This window comes from Lepisma saccharinum, chromosome 27 (assembly GCF_977018435.1).
Source record: "Lepisma saccharinum chromosome 27, izLepSacc3.1, whole genome shotgun sequence".
Classification (NCBI taxonomy): domain Eukaryota; kingdom Metazoa; phylum Arthropoda; class Insecta; order Zygentoma; family Lepismatidae; genus Lepisma; species Lepisma saccharinum.
In genome coordinates, this window is record NC_139255.1 from 35,240,127 (window position 1) to 35,260,431 (window position 20,305).

The 20,305-nt window shown below is 37.8% G+C and overlaps 1 protein-coding gene across 1 annotated transcript; it reads right to left on the minus strand.

The window, feature by feature from the left end:
* Positions 1-8,824: 8,824 nt before the first annotated feature.
* mRpL15 (mitochondrial ribosomal protein L15) lies at positions 8,825-20,269 on the minus strand. The gene is made up of 5 exons (XM_083112925.1): positions 20,080-20,269; positions 16,023-16,180; positions 13,061-13,226; positions 11,378-11,537; positions 8,825-9,337 (listed from the first exon to the last, which is right to left on the minus strand). Exons 1-5 carry the CDS (start codon positions 20,185-20,187, stop codon positions 9,036-9,038), a joined length of 894 nt encoding a protein of 297 aa, XP_082969051.1. The 5' UTR covers positions 20,188-20,269; the 3' UTR covers positions 8,825-9,035.
* Positions 20,270-20,305: the final 36 nt, after the last annotated feature.

The window sequence follows — 20,305 nt, forward strand, 5'->3', positions numbered from 1 at the left end:
GTCTCTTATCCAACCTGATTTTTTTTGTCCTGGAACGACATTTGATCTGCCAAATATTTAAGCTCCATTGATGCATGTAAATTTTGTTTGATAAATCTGACTAATGAAAAGATTCTCTCGGGCTATCAACAAGGTGAGTTGTGGAGAAGTTCCTGAAGATGAAAGTGACATTTGCTCTTGAAAGCTTGGGAATCTTTTCCACAACTCACCTGGTCATAGCCTGAGAGAATCTTTTCATCATTCGTCACCAGGAAAGCTTGGAGACTAATGTCGAATTTTGCCAAAATGCATGCATGGCACACTTGTGCATCAGATTTTTTTGTCTGATGTATTATGACATTTCGTTGGACAAACTTTTAGGCTCTCAATCCTAAAAAATATCACTTTCGTCAGTAATCAATGTTCCTCTGCCAGCTCTACTGAATTTTCACTTTTCGTCTACTGTTATTAAACAGGCTAAAGCTTTATACAAGGATGGTCTAGAAATTGCATTCCAATTAGTCATAAATTAAAACACAAACTTTGTTAATAAATGACATTTTATTGTATTACAGTTACCCATAACTTACTTTTCGACATATTCATCACCGTTCTTCAGGTATTTGTTGTACTGTGACACTACATGATGTATGTCCATGTCATGTCTCTGCCTCCAAAAAGCGGAACCATCTGTACAGCAGTGTTACTGTCAAAACTTTTGTCCTGCCAGAAACTGCTTCAGCTGAAGGGAGAGATTAAGGCTCGGCTGGACCTTTGGCATGCAAATGGGCAATTTTTTTCAAATTTTCCTCTCCATTCGAAAAACTTCTTGGATATTTCAAAATATGAAACATTACATCAGCTTAGAATTCCTTCTAGAGCATTGACGTGAATTTTCATGTAGTTTTATTTCATTGTTGTCTAGATATTATCAGTAGTTTAACAGACTTACGTAATCACAAAACAATTGATAATACAGTCAACTCTCGATTCAACGACCTTTCACAGTTCCCGGGAAAAGGGTCGTTATTTCGAAGGGGTCGTTATTGGAATTTGCCCCAATTTTCTGCTTAAACGCTCAAACGGACACAAAGATGCATAGGAGATGGTAACACCATTTATCCTGGTAGTTATACAACCTGTTATGCACAGGACGCGTGTTGTGAGAAGGAAAATAGAACATGAAAACGTTTTCACAAAAAATAATGTTACTTTATTTCAATTGTGCACAGTCGTTGCTTTTCCAGGAAATTCTTACAATTAAAGTTTACGAGAAACCAGTTTGCACCGAGACCTATGGAAAGGAAAACAATCTCTCGCTTATTGCTAGAGAAACTCGAAGAATGTTCACACCAGTTACACTGGCGCTAGCAAAAGTCGGGAGACAATCGGGCAGAATGAATGTTGGATTATACGGGTCTACTGGAGCATTGTCTGTTACAAGATTAACTGGTAAGATTAGATCTCTTGGGAGAAACAACACAACCTTTCTAGGCACCAGACAAAAAAAAAAAAAAGGCGGGCCTGTAATTTTTGTTCTGGTTCGGCTATGTAAAATACATCGCAAAAAAAAAACACGTTTTCTTTGCTTCAACCAACTTCATTCACCCTCCCCACTTCCCCATTCAAGGGAGCAGTCCAAACTCCTTCCTTGACTTGCATTGTAATCCAGTGTGAAAAAGGAAACGCTCAACTTGCGATCTGTCTTCACCCAATGCGTATTCTAGGACACGTCATTAAACAGCCTCCCAGTCGAAAGTCATTTAGGTTTGGAATTGAATTTCACTTTAAACTGTATATTTAGTCCCGATTAGCCCATCAGCATAAAATGAACTGAAAACAAGCTTTATGAAACTGCGCACTTTTACATATCAAAATGGTAGATCGTTATTTACTCTCACGTTAATCGATGATTTAATGTTGGATTTAGGAGTATTCTCGATGTCAAACACCCAGTCCTCCAAAAGTTTTCCCCTTGAATAATGTCTTTTTAATCGATCTCAGCGACCATTCCTACATTGAGCACTTTTTTTTTCTTCACATGAATGGTTCTGAAGAAAAGCGGATGCGAATTAAATTTACAGTTTTGCTTATCAGAAGACGCAGAACATGAAGTTATTTTAACTCTTGTTTTCCTTTCTGGAGATCGAATTTCGTTATCGTCAAACGAAAACAGCTTTGCGAGATTCAAAACAATAACTTTTTCCTTCGCGCTGGATGAGTCATTGCTGTTATCGGCAAGCAAGGGCTTTGCAGACGCTAGACAAAACACTGGCGCCAGCTGCATCGTAAAAACAAGGAGACGGGCTGGAAGTTCGAGCAACAGGTGGCGGAAGAGAAAAGTCCTAGCATTTTAAAGATAACGCAACTGAACTTTTAACAGCAGTGTAAAGAAGAAAGAAATGACCCTTGCTTTACATTTTACCATGCAATAGACAATAATACGGGCAATATTTCCTATGCAGACAACAGCATTAAAAAATAATAATAATAAATAAATAAAAAAACAACTGAAATCTGCAATTATCAACATTGCCGTGCACACCAGTGGCGAAGAATGAGCTGGGAAAAGGGGGAGGGTTAATTTTTTTATTCCGTTTTTGTTCGTTTTCAAGAATATATCCAGAACTGGTTGCCCCATTTTAGACGTCAAAGGAAGAGGGGTGGGTCCACTTCCACCCTCGCCTGTAATCAGCCCGTGTGCGCACACGAGCAAGAAAATCGCCCCTTCCCCCTTTGCTGACAGGAAAAAAGGGAGAAGTCAGTCAGCCAACGGAACACTTTTTTGGCAGATATTACGACACAATTAGGAAAACGTATGAAGTGGGAAACGGGAGTTATGATGCACGTAAGATCGAAGTAAACTTTTGTGCAAACCTGGATGACAACGCATTAAGCGGGTTGATGATCTTTACTTCGCCTATGTGGCTTTGATTATCTCTAACAGTTTCGCGTTTTTATGAAGTGTTGTAGGGAACAAAGAACACGTTTTGAATGAAAGCGGTTACTGGAAGTTGTCGGCTACAAGGCAGAGAGTTGCTCACTCACGGGAAATCTAGGTCAGAGCTGGACAGATGGGCCAGACTTCCAGGCACCGCGCATATGTATTCTGGAACATTCCTGCGATCTTATCTCTCAAGGACCAAGGTGTTGTATTTATCGATGAAAGAGCTTGACCCTCCATACACATTGGAAAAGACTGCAAGTCCAGCAGTCATATCGGGCTGCCCCCCCCCCCCTCCTCCTCACCTGCGAGTTTTCAGCAGCTCTCAGGACAAGGAAACAAGTCAAGGTCGATTTAAAATAACATCCAAGCACATTCGATCTTCTCTTCTCGCCTATCCAAGAGAAAGCGTGGCAAAACAAGCCTGGCGCGTTGGGTAGCGGCCCTTGGGTGCGGGGTAACATTCGTGCGCTTGAGGGAGGGGGGGGAGAGGTCAAGTGCTATTGGATATCACTCAAGCATGGTGTGGTGGTGTCTATTTTTAGTTGAGACCCAATTGTGAGCGGTAGAGCGCTCGTGAAGGGAATGAGTGGGAAAAAAAACAACGCATTTTTCGGCCGATTTCCTTCAATTTTTCAACTTTTTTTCCAATTTTTTAAAATTTTTTCTAAATTTTTCACGGTTCCCGGGAAAAGGGTCGTTACTTCGAGGGGGTCGTTATACCCGGGGTCGTAGAATCGAGAGTTGACTGTATCTAGACAACAGTGAAAGAAAACTACACGAAATTTTACATCAATGCTCTAGAAGGAATTCTAAGCTGATGTAATGTTTCGTATTTTGAAATATCCAAGTAGTTTTTTGAATGGAGGAAAATTTGAAAAAATTCACCCATTTGTGTGCCAAAGGTCCAGCCGAGCCTTAAGCGTGAGATCGGGGCTCCCACTTGAAGAGATGCAAAAGAGCCCAGGTGTGTGGGGTCGTACATGATGGATCTGCCTTCCATGAATTATCTGCACCATCCTCTGACCATACTTATGGCATCCAGTCCTTACACCTCACAAGTTCTGGTGGATCTCTACCAGCATCCACTTCCGAGCGTGCAAAAATCTGATTACAGCATGCAGTCGGTATATGAGAACTGCCATCTTTCTCATAAAATTAAGCCAAATAGCCAAGCTAACTCCTGTTGGCCCCCTACAACCCCAGGGGTCCTGGGTTCGAATCCTGGTCTGGGCATGGATGTTTGCGAGTGTCCATTCATCGATTTCATCATGTCATCACTCAACCCTATCCTTGCAAATTAGCCAAAAGTTGCACAGAAAGCGAAGTAAAATAAAGGGAATGAACCAAGCTAGCTCCTGGCACTGGACCCGTCTTTATGGCAGTCACCTGTTGTTGTCACTTCTACCTATGAAGAAACTTGCAGTCAAAGAGCCAATCAGGCCTACTGCGCCCCCTCATTGAGCAATGATCGGCAACCTTAGAATCCCTCCCCCTGCAGCGGCCACTAGGGTAACAGGATTTGGCCAAAATAACTGTTCTGTGCTGTGAACACAGGTAGAAATTAGCCTTGCCCTGGTAAAACACTGTTCTTAAATCGACTCCCTTCACAACAATGCAACTGCACCACATTACACACACATACCACCTCTTCCTATCTGCAAGTGCGCGTCATGCTCCAACCACTAGTGCAGGTTTCCAATGATATTGGAATTTGCTTTCTGGATGTGCCTCATGTATAAACTTACAGATGCTGTTATTAACAGCATGTTCCTATCCTATCCAGTCTGATTAGCAAAATCAGATGCCTGTGCAGTGCAGTAGATACCCCTAATATAAATTGCTTGCGTTCAGTTTTTAATACAGCGTGTCCCCAATGAGCCAACATTTTGAAAGTCTATAACTTTTTCATTTTAAATTGTACAGCTGTAATTCCGGAAACAGCAGAAGCAGAAACTCAAAAAGTTTATGTGGTAACGTTTTAGTGCACGCAATAGCCGTAGTGGCGCTGCAGCAATCGATTGTTTGAAAATGGAGATTCTAAACGAGCTTGCACAGGTTCATTCGGAAGGAGTCCACAGATGTCAGTAAGACAAGCAGTGAAGAACTGTGTGAACTGTCGACCGTTTCATACCAAGTTCTCTCGCTGCTTGTCTTACTGATGTCTGGACTCCTTACGAATGACCTCCGCACATTTTCTACAACCAGTTCCTGGATTCTGGGTTTACCACCACAGTGTCCTTTCAAAACATTGCCGGTCGCCAAAAACTGATCACACCACTTCTTTATAGTCGTGAATGTCGGAGGATCCTTATTGTACACACGACGAAAGTTTTGTTGCACTTGAATAAGTGATTTAGTTTCTGCACACCACACAACCTGTGCACGCTCGTTTGGAATCTCAATTTTCAAGCAATTGATTGCTGCAGCGCCACTACGGCTATTACGCGCACTAAAAAGTTACCACATAAACTTTTTGAGTTTCTGCTTCTGCTGCTTCCGGAATCACAGCTGTACAATTTAAAATGAAAAAGTTATAGACTTTCAAAATGTTGGAGTCTCATTGTGGACACGCTGTATTATGTATATACAAGTTGTATGTACACACACACACACACACACTTCTTGCTGGCAATATAGATAACAGCGTGTTGTCAGTTTCATGGTACTTGGATATACTGTGAATGTTTGTACTGAAACAGAAGTCTCATTCATAATGTAAGATAATATAACACTTTGTTTTGTACAATTCCATTGCTTCACTTTCAGAATGTTTAGTCCCGAGAAGCAAGTTTAAGATATTTTAGGATTTTAGATGCCATGTGTTGTATGTTGCCATGTTCACATCAAACAAGCCGCGAATTCACCATACCAATATCTCGATCATGTGTGCATGGATTAACTTGTTTGATTGCTTTATATAGAAAAGAGACGTAGGATACAAGTGTTAATACTTCGAAAATAAGTTTGCAGTCATGGTTCTTGCAAGCCGAAGGCGAAATATCAACATTTAATAACTAGAAAAGCTTAGAAGAATGAGAAATTACAAGATGTCTTCATTAAAAACAACTAATTTACTCTAACCTCATTTAGTCATAACTTTAAAAATAATCAAATATTTTATTTAAGCCGGTCTGCAAATGAGAAAAGCCCTGTAAAGTCCCTCCCTAGCTTGTGAATTGTAATATTTTTTCAAATTCTATTTTTCAGAACGAATATAAATCATAGAGAAACAAAGTCAATTTCTTGTAAGCTAATATAGATACTTAATACAGTCCATACCTGAAAGATGTAAGAGTTTATTTTCCATGTACAAATACGTGGATTTAGTTCAAAATTGTCAGGGAAAAGATGCAATTTGTCCTGGAAAACTTGGAAAAGTCAGGGAATTTCATTTCTGCTTGTCTGTAGCCACCCTGAATGAAGAATATCTATAATTTGAAGCACAGAATTTTTCTCCTATTCCAATTCTTGAATATTAGTGAATGGAAATGTAACAAGTAAGCTTCATTTTAACTTATTTCCAAAAAAACTGAATTAAAATTTTAGGTTTAGATTGGGACAACAAATATGATTTTAATGCCATGAACATTTGTAGCACTCTTTCAACAGCAGGGGAAAGTGACTGCCACCTTACACTTTTTCTCATATTCATTTCTTTAAAAGCTGAATATTTTCTTGAGATCATTGTTGAATTTACACTTTCGCTTCATGTCTTCATAAAAGTAAATATTACTTAATAATCAAAATTCTAACTATGTGTTTCTATATCACGTATGTATGGCTCAAACTGGAACTGGCCGACCCATTGTGGAGTAGTTATCACACAATGACAGGGATCCCAGGTTCGAATCCCAATCTGGGCATGGGTGTTCTTTGAGAGTATCCCTTCATCAAAATTATATTGCTCATCCTCATGATTAGCCACAAGTGGGAGAAAAGCCAAGTAAAATGTACCAAATCAATGAATCGAAAAGGAACATGCACTCCAGCAGTCCCAGAGGGCGAAGCAATGAGTTAGAATAATATACTAATAACCCAGCCAGTAAAGTGGTCATGTTCATCTTCCAGATGTTAGATGAGCAGTGGTTGAATACCTAACATGCCTCAAGTGATATGCCTTAAATTATGAGCAGAAGCACATTTGCTATGGTCGCTTTCCAAAAAAAGGACACGACTGGATAAAAGAGGATATCTGGTCACCCTATCTCTGGGCAGGAAGTTTTTAAGCACACTATTTCAAGTGTGCAATGATGTACACTCCTGTTCAGATGAAGTATCACATACTTCAACTGTCCAATCATAAAGTTAAGCACTTTACGTGAACAGGAGTGTACAAAAAAGAATAAATGGGCACTACTTGTATTTTTTCCAGAGAACCAAGTTAGTGGCTGAAAATTGTTGATAATCCCTTAAAGTACTGCTTTCAAACAAATGAAGAATTTCTTGCACCCAAGGACCAAACAGGTGTTTATTGGAAAAAGTACACCATATGTCAGTGCGCAAAGAAAATGCTGAAAATGTTTTATGATTCAGAAACAAGGTTGGTTTGAAGTGTACCAGAACTGGTCCATTCAAAGAAAGGTGACAATGGGCCTCCAGACACATGCAAACTCCAGAAAGGGTTGCTTCAACATCCTTATGCTTATCATCATAAACATGTTTGTCTTGTATGCTTCCATTTCCTACAAGTAGCAATTCTGCCGTCTGGATTACAAATTTTCAGAAAATCCTGGTTCTATGGAAAGAAAACAAATGGCACACCATGAATATAATATTGCTCTGTAAATGGCCATGCCTAGATACACACATTTGTGGTAGTCATATTCAAGTGTGTAAAATACAGTAATAATTTGATGTTTCAATAACATCTCGACTACACACACACACATATTTGCCACCACCTATTGTTTCATCCCACATTTTGTCAGATATAAAGTGTCGGCAAGTACAATCATTTTGTACACATTTAGCATTATTTTTGTGATATAATGTGGTAGAAGAATGCACTTCCCATTTCAAATTGCCTAAAATACACATTACAGTGGTAAATATTGCATTTTGATTCCATCAAAAACTAAATATTCTTGTCTTTAAACAAGTGTGATAATGTTGTGGGATCAAGTGTTTTATGGCATGGTTGTTAAACAGGTTAGGGGAAGCACTTACCCCCTGCACTATGGCCTCTTTAATGTTAAGCTTCGCCTACCAAGAAACAGTAAATTGTCCTCGACACTCATTCATTGATACTGTTGTTAAAATTTGGTTATTTGCACTTCTTTATACACAATTTTTGTCCAAGGTGAAATTTGACTGCCATTGGGCAAAAGTGCTTCATAAAGAAGTGAATTGTGGCACTACTGAGGCGAGAGTAAGCAAATTGTCCATCACTATGTTCACTTTGTTTTATGCAATACAAGGTTTGAGAATTGAAAGAAAAGCAAAGTCTGCTCAACATTAGCAGCAATTATTTTAGAAATGAACAAGAAGTAAAATAAGATGTAAATTGCCAAATATTACATTTGCCATGATTGTAGCACCTTCACTCTCGATTGATTGATTGGCTTTAATTTACTTAACTTTTTGTGCCAATTTTGGCTAATTTGTGAAGATGGGGATGAGTGATGAATGGACACTCACAAACATCCATGCCCAGGCCAGGATTCTGACCCCTGGCATCGTAGCACGATGTGCTAACCACTCTGCCATGGAGGCTGACTTCACTCTTGAACCCACCAACCCATTGAAAATGGTTTGATTGTGTGAGTGCTTCAATTGGTTTGACGTAGATTAATCACAGATGTTGAATACATAAAACAGCAGAAAGACAAATCATATCTTTTTTATAAAAGCAATGCTCAGCACCTTGTGCAGTTCCAAGGTACAGTTAAAAAAAAAGTCTAGAAACAGACTACAGTATAATTCTTCAGACATTTGTGATCCGAGTACATGCTTTCTCCAAGTTTCAAATACACCACTACATACATTTTAAGAATTCCTGAAGCATTTCTCACCAGGCTCTTTCTTCAGTCCTATGTACCTTAATGTAAGGTACACTTCCTACTTTCAGATAACTATTACATTAAACTGTTACATCCTCTGTACATTACTTTTAAGATCTATAATGCTCTTGTAGCTCAGGGTCTTTTGGTTTCAATATTACTTTGTCCCTAAGATTAACCACCCAACCAGGTTCAAGACCGTAGAAAATCTGGCGAGGATCTTTCCGCTCCAATAACATTTCATAGTCGGGGTCATTTTCCAATACAGGAAGTTCATAGCCGTATTTCTGGGACAACACAAACCTCTCCCATGAAATCTTTTCAGGGTCAGCCAGGTAGCCACGGTTTTTCGGATCAGTGTAGTATTCTACCAAATCATTAGGAGGTAGCATCCGTCTTGGTATAGGCTCTCCTGAAACGAAAGTCAACATCAGGTAAGTATAGGGTGACCAACTTTCAGCCACGGATTTAAGGGAGATTTCCAACTTTCGTCATTGAATTGAAGGAAGATTTAGTTGACAAATTTTATGCAATTTTAGCACCACTCGAAGCAAATGTTGATGGAATGGATAATATTAGCCCTTTCGGGGCGGGGCCTATAGATGTCAGAAGTAACTCAAGGACGGATGACGAATATTTCGTCAAATATTTTGATAATAAAAGTTTAATAAACAGGAAACCGAATTTAAAAAACACACACTGAATCTTTTTGGGTTTAATCTCCAAGCTTTCACCTCACATCTGCCATCATCGCCGAGTAGACTGACATCATTCTTGCGTTGCCAGGCTAATAGTTGTGCTGTCGTATTCACCTTTATATAGCTTGGGGCAATCAGTGACCAGTGACAGTTTGCCCTGATCGATGGGCGCATTTCTGATGACGTCTCTGAGGCCAGTTGTGATGAAAATTCTCCTTGATTTTGAGTTTTTTTCTTTTTTTTATTAAATTTACTATTTGTATTATCATTTTGATACTACGTATTCGCCTTTATATAACTTGAGGCAATCAGCGACTAGTGGCAGTTTGCCGAGATCGATGGGCACTAGCGGATGGGCTTGATTTTGAGTTATTTCTTTTTTTCATAAAATTTACTATTTGTACTATCACATTTGCTATTACATAACTTGGGACAATCAACGACAAGTGGTGGTTTGCCCAGATCGATGAGTGCTACCGGATGGGAGCTAGCCAAACTTTGGAAGAAGAAAAAAAATCAAATTCCTCTGTCTGCTGCTTCCAAAAATGGGTACACATTGACATGTTTACCTTACTGAACGAAAGCCTTGCAAATTCTGAATAAAATGAGCCCTCATTGGCATTTATTACAACTTTTTTAAAAAAAACATTTTGCTTAAAATGAGCCCTGTCCTTGGAGAATTTTCATGGATGACGACTATTTCGTCATCCGCCTCGAAAGGATTAAACAATATAATTAATTTACATTTTGTATAATATACAGGAAAAAATTACAAATTTGCATATTTCCGAGTCCTAACCTACATGTATTTGTCCACTAATTCTGCAGAACGAAGTATTATTTTAGGTCATGTAAATTTCAAAAACTCTTCACAACTTTTGACTTAATTAGTTTAAGTTGCTTTGATTTTTCAGACCAGTATTTATTGCTCATCAGTGTAAAAATTATTTCAGTGTGGCCATTTGAGCCTTGGATGCTCAAAACAAAGCCTTAGGTTTGGCACATCAATTTGTGTGAATAAAATATACAGGAGCCAGGAGGATCCCTCAAAATTAGCCCTAATACAGAAAGTTCACTAATTGAAATATTATTCTGAACAAATTTTGAAATGAGGGATATTCAAAAGGTTACAGGAAAATCAAATTTTCATATAATTATATGTGACCGATATGTCAGCCTGTGGAATTCATTGCTTTTACCGAAAGCTAAACAGTAAACAAAGGAAAAAATCATAAACGTGTCAAAGCAAACGTGATGAGTTTCTCTCTTATTTACTGTATATTTCAGATGTTTAATGTGTATATTTAAAATAATGAAATCATGATTTGATTGATTGATTTGCTTTATATTACTTCGCTTCTTGTGATGAATGGGGATGAATGATGAAATTGATGAATGAACACACACACACACACATCCAGGCCAGGATTTGTACCTGGGACCCCTGGCACCGTAGCATGATGTGCTAACCACTCTGCCACGGAGGCTGGCTAATAAAATTAAATCATGACTCCACAGACACATTTTATTTAATACAATAGGATATAATATGCAGGATACTTCAAAATGAATGGTACACAAAGAAACCATACCTGCTGTAATGAATTTAATTCACTTTACCAATAGACAATGGGTTCAAAAATACAACTTTTATGCAACAATACTCCTTTCCTGTATTTCTGCATACATTCTATTACTAGCATTTCATTTGCAGTCTAGACCTTCCAAAACAAACAAATAAAATTTCAACCTACCCTTTCGGAAGAATTTTTCTGCATTCTTGAGAGCAAGGAGACTTCGCACATCAAAGTATGCTGTGGTTATAACACCTCCATTTCGCTCTATGGCTGCTATTACGGGTTCTGTTGTCCACTGCACCTCAATGCTCACTTTAGCACTAAATACATCAGCACCCTGTTAAAAACAATTATTGGTGGACACAATGGTCAATATTCTTTCAAAGTGGATTTATCATTTTATAAATGGCAAGGTAATGTTGAAATCAGTGAGTTTCCTTACTAATACATCACTGTTATTAATCATTTACTGGTGTTAGAATTTTATTTTACCACAAATATGGATATATCTATCAAAGTAATATTGTAATTTAGGATGCAGCTTTCCAGAATCTACAACAATCTGTTGACAATGTGAAATATGAAAGCATTCTAACATAAAATAAATTGCAAATCGACTCTCACATAATGTACCTAAAGATATCCGTTTGGCAGTTACACGGAGATAGGTAATTAACGCTGATAAACTTACTATTCATTTTTCCGCGTAAGTTTTTTTCAGCGATCGATTTCGCCACTCGTCTGGTGGCTTCATCAGGCGTGAACTGTCTTGCTACGACTGGTGTGGTTCCTTCTTCTTCCGCTTGCACTTGTGGTGGTGCTAGTTGATGCAGCCCTTTCACTTTTTGTCGTTCTCGTTTGGGTGTAGAGCTTCCTTCTGTTGCTGGGGCTCGGGGAAACAAGCACCCACCCAACCTGCTCCTCCCTTGCGACAAGAAACCAAGCACAGACACCAAACGTTCGCAAAAAAGCCCACCTGCACACGGGAACAAACACCGCTTCGCAAAAGCAGACAAGATCTGGAACCACCTTGTGCAGCGCCAAAACCCCAAGGTGCGGCAACAGAAGGAAGCTCTACACCCGCACAAGAACGACAAAAAGTGAAAGGGCTGTGTCAACTAGCGCCATCACAAGTGCAAGCGGAAGAAGAAGGAACCACTCCAGCCGCAGCAAGACAGTTCATGCCTGACGAAGCCACCAGACGAGTGGCGAAATCGATCACTGAAAAAAACTTACGTGGAAAAATGAATAGTAAGTTTATCAGAGTTAATATCACATAATGGTTAACCATAGAGAAAAATATGTCATGAAAATATATACATTGGAACCCAATTCTACATTTTTCCAGTTTATATACTTTGCCTTTCCAGTCGCAATCAAGGAAAATGTTAAGAAATGTTCTCATGTTCTTAACTACAAGTTCTTTAGCCACAGTTCCATGAAAAATGCATAATCTAGGTTCAACTGTAATAACTTATGTTTATAAAATTACAAAGTATTAAAGTATATTTCCTTTACATTTTCTACAGCCTATTAATGGATTGTAAGAGCATTTCATTCTATTTTTCCACAGCGTAGCATTATAAGACAGTTTAAATAATATGCAGTCATCAAAAATAAATAAATTCTGCAAAGATAAGGCCAAACTCCCCAAAGTCATGAGCCTAGGCACACTTCATTTGTGCTTGTTCCTTCATTTATTTATCTCTTCATCATTAATTCTCATCATTGCAATTATCCTAGAAATGTAGAAAAGCAGCATCAAACAGAAATAACTAAAAACCAAGACTTTGTTTGCTCTTTGTGTCATAAATAAATACACAGTAATTCAAACTATAATTACAAAGATACACAACATACCTCATCTGTTAGTTGAATTCCAAATTGTTTCATAATTGGGTCAAAGTTATATAAGCATGTGTTGCAGATGGCAGTTAAATCAATGGGCTTGGAAATATCGATTCTATTGGTGTCAATCATCTTTTGAAGCATCAATAAGGAAACTGGAGGATATTCGCGCCTAAGGCTGAAAACAAAATAATAATATATGATAATGTTTACAAAAAGCAAATATGGTCGTACCTGTATTAAAAACAAGACACAAACACAGCACAGCATGAAAATAAAAGGCCATAAAGGGCTATTAACCCCTTGAATCCCAGCCTGTAGATAGAGAGCAGGATCCCACGAGCATGATACTTCAATAACAGGCTCGTAAATGTTTCTCACATTAACCTTGCTTAGTATTTATTTCATTTTAACGCTGACCTCCACTGTGGATTGGTTATAACAGCATGCTATGATGACCAGGGCCCCAGGTTCGAATCCCCGCCTGGGCAGTGGCCCCACCCCACTTTCACCACTTTTTCTGCCACACTATGCTAAATCTTATATACAAAGGGAAATATGCTGTCTTTGCCCCCCCCCCCAGTTAGTAACAAAAATGAAGGGATAATGAAATATAAGTATGTGGCTATTCCCTACTTTAGGGGAGTGTCTGAGAAGATAGAAAGAACTTTGAATGAATTTGGCATTAAATGTGGGATGAAAGCACCCAGGAGCTTGGAGAAATACTTCACGAATTATAAGAAGGAGGGAAAAAGGAAGAAAATGAAGAAGGGAAGAAAGGGATATATAAAATAAAAGCTCGAGTCGTATGCGATTTCACTTTTGAATGACGTAATGCAGAGGAGAAAAAGAGGGGGGGGGAAGATCTAACTTGCTCACGACCTCATGCATTCGCAAGGAAGACATTGGCTGTTAACAATATGATCGGCAAAAGGCTGGAGGGATTCTTTTTTAATAAGTGTAACAGAGGGGTTTTAATAGCTTTTAATAGGAGGAAATTTTACAAAGTGTTTTCTAAAAAACGTATAGGTCAGTTGCAATGGAATCCCAATATTTTATCCTATCCATGTAAACCTAATCCTTGCCATTGTTATTGACAAAGCTTCGTGGGCAACTGTGAAGCCGATAAACCGACCTGAAGAAGGGGACAGTGGTCCCTGAAACATTGTCAATTACTCAACACATACACACTGAACGTAAGTAAAAATAAGTTATATTTTATTTTATTTATAGTACATCAAATGGGTAAGTTGCACGTAACCTGAAAAATGAATTGGAATTTTATGTAGTTACGTATGTTTTCTTTGTATGTAGCCAAGCAAAAATTACAAATGTCTGCAAATTACAATGTTATGAACCATATATGTGAATTTAATGGTACATATTTTTACATATTTTGAAGTTTATTACATATTTCCCATTTACATTACATATATTTGCATAAAATGCAGTATTTGGACAATCTTTCAGCTTTTTTCGTTGAATAAGGTGCTATAATTGTGGGACAAACATTCATGCTTCGATTTCTCAAAAAAGCAAAAAACCAAAAATGAAGAAAAAATTCTCAAAATGCATTTAGTGGTTCACTGTGCATCACATCAACATGGTATTTACTGGAACAGAAGCACTTTTTATTTCTTTAAGAAATAATGTACAGGGTTATTCAAAATGATGGATACACTTTCATTCATGTAAATTTCCCTGAATATACATGGAATATGAATAATATACATACAAGAGAAAGGGGAAGGTCTAAAGTTTCGAATAATTCCGCTAGAGCGCAGTTGCGTAACCAAACACTTGAGTACGCATGCTGGTGCCACCAGGGACCCTTCAGTTCAGTTCCGAGTAAGATGGCCACCGTGCAGCACAAGGTTTTCTGCATTCTTGAGTTTGGCAAAACTGAATCGGCAACAGCAGTGCAGCGAGCATTCCGTCTTCGATTCGGCATAGAACCACCAATTAGGAGGAGCATATACGGTTGGTTTAACCAATTTCAGCAAACTGGATGTCTCTGCAAAGGAAAAAGCACGGGCCGATCACGTGTGTCAGAGGAGGATGTTAGACGAAGGCAGTTTTGTGCAAAGTCCTAGAACGTCAACTAGCAGAGAACTTGGAATACCTCAAGCAACTCTATGGCGAGTTTTGAGACGCCGTTTCTCAATGAAGTCCTTCCTCGCCGATGGATTGATAGCATGGGAAATGAAGACCTGGCTCTTCTGTCGTGGCTACCGAGATCTCCTGATCTCACACCATGTGACTTTTTCCTGTGGGTATATGTCAAACAAGCCGTGTACGTACCACCTCTACCACAAACTCTGGGCAACCTGCAGAACAGTATCACAGCTGCAGTGAACTGAGTTACTCAAGAGATCCTTCTTCGTGTGTAGGATGAGTTCGGCTACCGCTTAGATATTTGCCGACCAGCAGGCGGCGGCCATATTGAACATCTATAACCTCTATTGTAAGATTGTAAACTTTAGACTTTCCTCTCTCTCTTGTATGTATATTCTTAATATGTAATGTATATTCAAGGAAATATACATGAATGAAAGTGTATCCATCATTTTGAATAACCCTGTATTGTTCCATTAAATGTAAATTTTATTTTTTGTCTGACAAACAATTTTGTTCATTCAATTAGAATATTCTTCTACATTATAGAAATTTGAATGTATCTCTCACAGTGAAAAATATCTTACCACACATTACTAAACTGCCATCATTCACATTATCAGATTAAGAATTTTCCAATGTAATTTAGCATATTACAATTTCATTATTACAAGATATATTTTTAAAATATAATAATATTGAGAACCTAAAAACAGCACAGAAATCAAAAAGAATACTCATATTAAATATTTTAATATAGGCTACTTACATATTTTTCACATATTTCAGCAATTTTTTACATATTTTGCATGTTTTCCCTACATAAAAATCCAGGTGTTATTTATTATTTATTACTTACTGATGTCCTTTGTTGTAGGAGAATTCATAAGGAAAGCGCAGATAGAAAGGGTTGTTGCCAGTCTCGTAGCCAAGGCGCATGAAGTTCTGACGCTGATAAGATCCTTTATTTCCACATCCGTGTTTGTCTCCTCCATGCTGACCTCTTCCTCGATGGTTCTGAAATAACACTTCTAGCATTAATATATATTTACATTTTAGGGATGTGCAAGATTAATTAGTACTCTATTAGTAATGGCCAACAAAGCCATATTGGTAAACTAATTAATAATTTTGGTACCAGTTTCATGGATCGGAGACAGATTAAAATCGCATATTTTGTGTTTCGCATGGTTCGTACTTACCAATTGTGTATTGCCGAACATAGTTCAAGGTGCCATTATGCTTTTTACACGAGAACAAACACAATTTTTCACATTCTGAGTGCTTTTTTTATTCCTTTTTTCGCTTCCGGAACACACAATATGGCAGGCACATCTTGACTCACGTTGTGGGTACGCAGTGTTTCAACCTTCAGCATGAGTTTACAATACCGGACCACTCTCCAATTTCTATAAAATTTCGCCTACTTACTAATTTCGGTGTCCTGATGACGTATCTGTAGTTCATATCTGGCAGTCACTTGTTAAAATTGTACATTTATGTGTAGAACTTGTAAAATAACCTTGAGATTTACCACGGTGATTGTCCATACACAGCAATTCGGAACCATCTTTCTTTCGCAATTCGTTAATGGTCTTCCTTTACGCACAACGATCTTGCTGACGTCAGACGAGGAATGCCTATGAGGTTAGGTTCCATTAGCATAAATACAAAGAAAAATCAATATTTTAGCCAAGAGAACTATACCTTGTCTTGCCTGTTGATTTCTTCATGTTGGGAAAATGGCTTCTTCCGTGGAGCTATTGTTCTTATGGTAGGGTTACGTTACGTTAAGAAAACATAGTTTATTTAGAATTTTTCTCGATTTTCATATTTGACCGCCAATTATTACATGCCGATTCGTGATTAGGAGTTCACAATTAGTGAGTAGGCGAAATTTCTTATACATTATGCACGGGTAGCTGACGGATAGCCCCATGAACCATTCACGGATAGCTCAACGAACCATTTCCGATAAGGTTAGGTTAAAAAAAAAAAGCGGGTTTGAAACACTGACAGGGGCTTACGTCATCAAACGTATGCAGCATCCGGATGTTGTAGGGCAAGCAAATGAAAGCAATGGCAATTGTGCTTCGGTAAGATATTTCCCTTGAAAAATACATGATTTCCTGGCCAAATATATTCCACGATGAAAGGAAATACCTTGACGAACGTTGTAAACCTTGGAGATACTCATTTCCGTAAGTAGTTAGTTTCTTGTGTAAAATTGAAGAAATGTGTCTCCAATGTATGAAACTGTTACCACAATTTTATCACTCCGAAGTACTTTATATAACACAGTGGCATATTCTGATTTTTTTACTTGGATTTACCGAAACAATTGTTATTTATTGTATATATTTATTATATATTAATTAGATATAATAGAAATAAAACATGAATGCAGGCATGGAAGTAAAACAAAAACAGACATCTGACAACTTCAAATTCTCTAGCAATTTCTATAGATATGACAAAAGTTGGTATACCGCCAGTAACCACACGCAGCATGGGAGAATATGCCACTGATATAACCTGTTTGCAAAATTCTGCCAGTTTTATTTTTTATACTCAGTTTCTACTCTAAATACTCAGTTCCAAAGCCAAAGCCTGCAGCTAACTGGTCACATGCATTATTGAAGGAGATAAAATTAGCTTAAAAAGCTGAAAAATTCCAGGTCACATCTTTCACTTACACAAGCTATAATTTAGGATTAAATACTGAGTAAATTGAGGTTCGCTTATTTTGAAACAAATTTTTATGTTACATAAAACATAAAATACAGATTTAAAAAATTAAAGTTTTCTTTCCTCGAGGGAGTACACTGTCGCCTGTGCCCTGCAGAACAAGAAATCTGAAGATATTACAAACTGAATTGAGGCATTTCGTAAATGGGTTAGTGTATTACAATCCACATTTTTATTCACAAGTGCTAATTCTTATAAAAACATAATATTACTAATAAAAATTCTCATGTTCATTGGTGGTTTGAATCGTGTCAAAATGTGCCTTGTACAATATTAAAAACTAAATTTATCTGTAGTTTTGGCTTGACTTAAAAATCAAGCGTTCATTATTTATTCAGAAATGCTCTTAGAATATGATATAGGCCTACTTATCGGTTTGGTTTGAGGCAGCATAAAAAGGCAACAGTATGGTATAGTGAAAACACATTCCTTCAAATTTACAGGAGAAACTACTTTCGGAACTGACTTTCTGTACTTTTGGAAGGTCGTGGAAGTGTTTTCGCCCTTCATTCAATTTATTTGGCCGGTAAATCATATATTTTTCGACAGAAATGTATCTCCGATGCACGATAGCTCTTGCCACCATTACTGTCGACTACGTGAATCAAATGTTCCGTGCTTTTGATTATGTAACCCCCTGTTACTGTAGCAACCACTCGGTAGTTTTACATGATGACGCTTGAAGGTTGCATTGTGATTTTGGTACCAGTTGTATAAGTCGGAGACACATTATACTAGTTTATTTTCAAATAAAAATCATGGTATGGTACTACTTTACTATACCTGAGACACCTGGGAATCATTTCTTTCGCACTTTTTTACATTGCTAACGTACTATTCTGCATTCCGGAACACTTATTTAGGTGAAATAATTTAATTTGTTAGGAAAGTAATGTATATTTCTTACATTTACGAGTACTTACTGTTCTTGTTTATTTCCACACACAACATGGCGATAGCTTACCGTTGATCGTTCCTTGAGCCAGAAAAACCATTGACGTTAGCCCAAAAATTGACGATAGCCCCACAAACCATCACGGGGACGAGGTATGCCTACTAGGTTAGGTTAGGCCTGTTAGGTTTGGTTCCATTATCACTCCTTTTGTTCAATTTAGCATATACGGACAATACGAGAGCGTATTGTGCTCTCATGCAGGAAGCAAATGGCGGCAGCAGCAATAGCACGTCGGAAATAGATTTTCGTACAAAACCACATGCATTCGCATTAAAATGAATCAAAATTACATTCCCGAACATCAACAACACTACAGAAAATGATTTGCGTAAGTACTTTCTCCTGTAAATTTGAAGAAATCTGTCTCAGGTATAGTAAAGTGTTACCAAAATCATTTATACTTACCTCATATGCATACCGGAACATTTTTCAAGCTGGGGATAACTTTTTTCCATGAAAAAAGCATTATTTTTAACATTATAATCATTCATTGGTCGTTGCTAATTTGGCAGGCAAATCTTGACTCACGTTGTCTATCGTCAGCTGATATGCAGTATGCAGTGCAGCACAAACTATTCACAAAAGGTTTTTAAGCGAAAATTGAGGCTAGACTCTACTTTACGTCCTTATCTACATGCTGATTGTACCTTACTTACAGGCCAAATAAGTTGCACGATTCGAAAAAACAATTTCCCCGGCTTCAGAAAGTCCTCAAGAACGCAATTCCGTAAGTACTTTCTAGTCTTTTCTCCTGTAAATTTGAAGAAATCCATCTCAGACTTATACAATCGTTACCGTGATTTTTTTTTTTTCAATTTAATTTTCTGTTTGCCTAACCTAACCTACCGTGAATGGTTTGTGGATCAATTTTCGCTTAAAAACCTTCTGTGAATAGTTAGTGCGGCATTTTTCGGTTAATAAGTTTGGAAACACTGCATATCAGCTGACGATAGACAACGTGAGTCAAGCTTTGCCCGCCATATTGTGTGTAACGAAAGCGAATTAGCAACGAACAATAAATAATTGTAATGTGAAAAATTACGCTTTTTTCAGTGAAAAAAGCGAAATCCCACGTTCAAAAATGTTCCACTGCGCATAACAGGTAAGTACAAATGTAAATAATTAGGAAATAAACGAGTGAAATGTGTTTTCACTATACCATACTGTTACCATAATAATGCAACACACATTATCTTTCAATAAGCTAACTTACCCTAATTCTTGAACCCGGGTTGTCACGTATATTTGCCAGACACACGCGCGGAAGACCTCTCAAAAGTGTTAATGCATTATCTACAACATTTTTACCGACTGCTGACATATTTCATTAAGGAATTTATAAACTTTAATGCAGGATCTACGATTGAATGTTGTTTAGCAGTGCACAGATTCAATTCAAGTGACTACAGTTCACTTCATCTTCGATTATTTTGAACGAT

Bases quoted from the DNA above. Each gene is read 5' to 3' on its own strand.
- mRpL15 (XM_083112925.1), bottom strand. From the start codon at position 20,187: ATGTCAGCAGTCGGTAAAAATGTTGTAGATAATGCATTAACACTTTTG. The intron at 13,227-16,022 runs GTAAGTAATAAA...TTTTGTTTTCAG, and splicing joins TCCTACAACAAAGGACATCA to CCTTAGGCGCGAATATCCTC. The intron at 9,338-11,377 runs GTAGGTTGAAAT...CTTTCGTTTCAG, and splicing joins AGAAAAATTCTTCCGAAAGG to GAGAGCCTATACCAAGACGG.